Source organism: Propithecus coquereli, unplaced genomic scaffold (genome assembly GCF_000956105.1).
Source record: "Propithecus coquereli isolate 6110/MARCELLA unplaced genomic scaffold, Pcoq_1.0 Scaffold45, whole genome shotgun sequence".
Lineage (NCBI taxonomy): Eukaryota > Metazoa > Chordata > Mammalia > Primates > Indriidae > Propithecus > Propithecus coquereli.
In genome coordinates this window covers 3,165,568-3,167,080 of record NW_012150285.1, presented here as the reverse complement: position 1 = coordinate 3,167,080, position 1,513 = coordinate 3,165,568, and the positions used below count along the sequence as shown (strand labels likewise).

General features: G+C 29.7%; 1 protein-coding gene across 1 annotated transcript in view; it reads left to right on the top strand.

Moving 5' to 3' along the window:
- COL11A1 (collagen, type XI, alpha 1) overlaps positions 1-1,513 on the top strand; it is a 221,557-nt gene that overhangs the window by 82,950 nt on the left and 137,094 nt on the right. Inside the window, exon 14 of the mRNA XM_012654837.1 lies at positions 1,129-1,182. Within this exon, the coding sequence (XP_012510291.1) occupies positions 1,129-1,182 (54 nt within the window). The remainder of the gene's footprint in view (positions 1-1,128; positions 1,183-1,513) is intronic.

Below are 1,513 nucleotides of genomic sequence, written 5' to 3'. Positions count from 1 at the left end.
TCAGGATAGAGTCTTCTCACTATAATAATTTTTTATTAATAATCTGATTTAATGTAGATATTCAGTTTTCCTCTTACAGTAATTTAGTTGCAAGAATTCATGATTAGAAACTTAAAAGTCATCATTCTTCTAATTTTTAAGATCAGAAAATTCATGTTACTTGACTTTATGTATTGGGAGTCGTGTCAATAATTATTTTTTACTTTGGAGACACCGTAAGGCTATAGATAGTTAACATTTTCAAACTTAGTATAACTTTAATCTTTGTTATATAATACTTTTATGCCATGCTCAATTTAATAGAAAGTGTATGGATTTAAATCAGAAACGTTTTAACCACACGTAGTACTTCAGCATGAAGTAACTGTAATCACCATGTTCCTTTTTAATTTTCTGAAATTTTTTTTGTAATATGAATGGCCTAGTATTTATTTTTAAAACTCACAACTTCTTTAGAAAACAATTTTTTATATATTTTTTTAGTTAAGGTGCCAGGTCTTAGTTGCACCTTTTAAATTATGTAAATGTTTTTAAGAGATGTTTGTTATAAAGACTGATTCTCAGGGGAAAAAACAAACCAATCTGGGAAAAAAATGTTTTGACATTATTTTAGGACGATTATAATGATAGCAAAAGTATTTGTTCTTGCCATTTTATTGCTATACAATTCAGTATCTAAGAAATATCTGATTATAAAAGCAGTAACATTTTGTCAAATTCTTATTGTATAATATAAATTAATTCAGTGCATACCTGATTTGGTAAAAGTGTGTTACTCTAGTACTATACCACAGTGTAGTGATAAATCATGCCTTATGTATTATCATGTGTTCTGATGGCATATACATTAAAGAAAATTTCAATGTGATTTGATGAGTTTGGCTTCTGTACAGTTAAACATAAAATATAGACCTTTAAATATAGTTCACAGACTGGAATACAGTTAGTATGCTGAGAAGAGATATACTTTAATAAAAGGACTTGAATATTTTATTGTATTAATAAGATCATATTAATAGGATTAAATATATTTTAAAAATGTTTACTTATTTCAAGTGAAAATGGTAGGATAAAATTGGTTAGGGAATTAGTAAATTGAATTATTATATCCTTACTTTTTCTCCACAGGGGGGGCCTGGTTCATCTGGGGCCAAAGGTGAGAGTGGTGATCCAGGTCCACAGGTAAAAAAATGAAAAAAAATATTGTTCTTTTATTCTTTATTTTATCTAGTAGGGCAACTGAAATATTTCCTGTCTGTTTTATGAGTAATGGAATTATTTACGTTATCTTTAAACCCACATCACCTCTTTAAATTCAGAAATCCTGAGTGACCAGTTGACTGCCAATAACTTAGTTAATTTAAACAACAAGAAGGTAATAAACCAGAGTAAGATAGGCCTGAAAGATACAGACCTTCAGAATTCCATGTTGGCAGGAGATTGTGCAGCACAGAGCAAACAACTGCGGTCACACACATACTGGTCCTGCCCTACAACCACGTTTTCTGTGGAG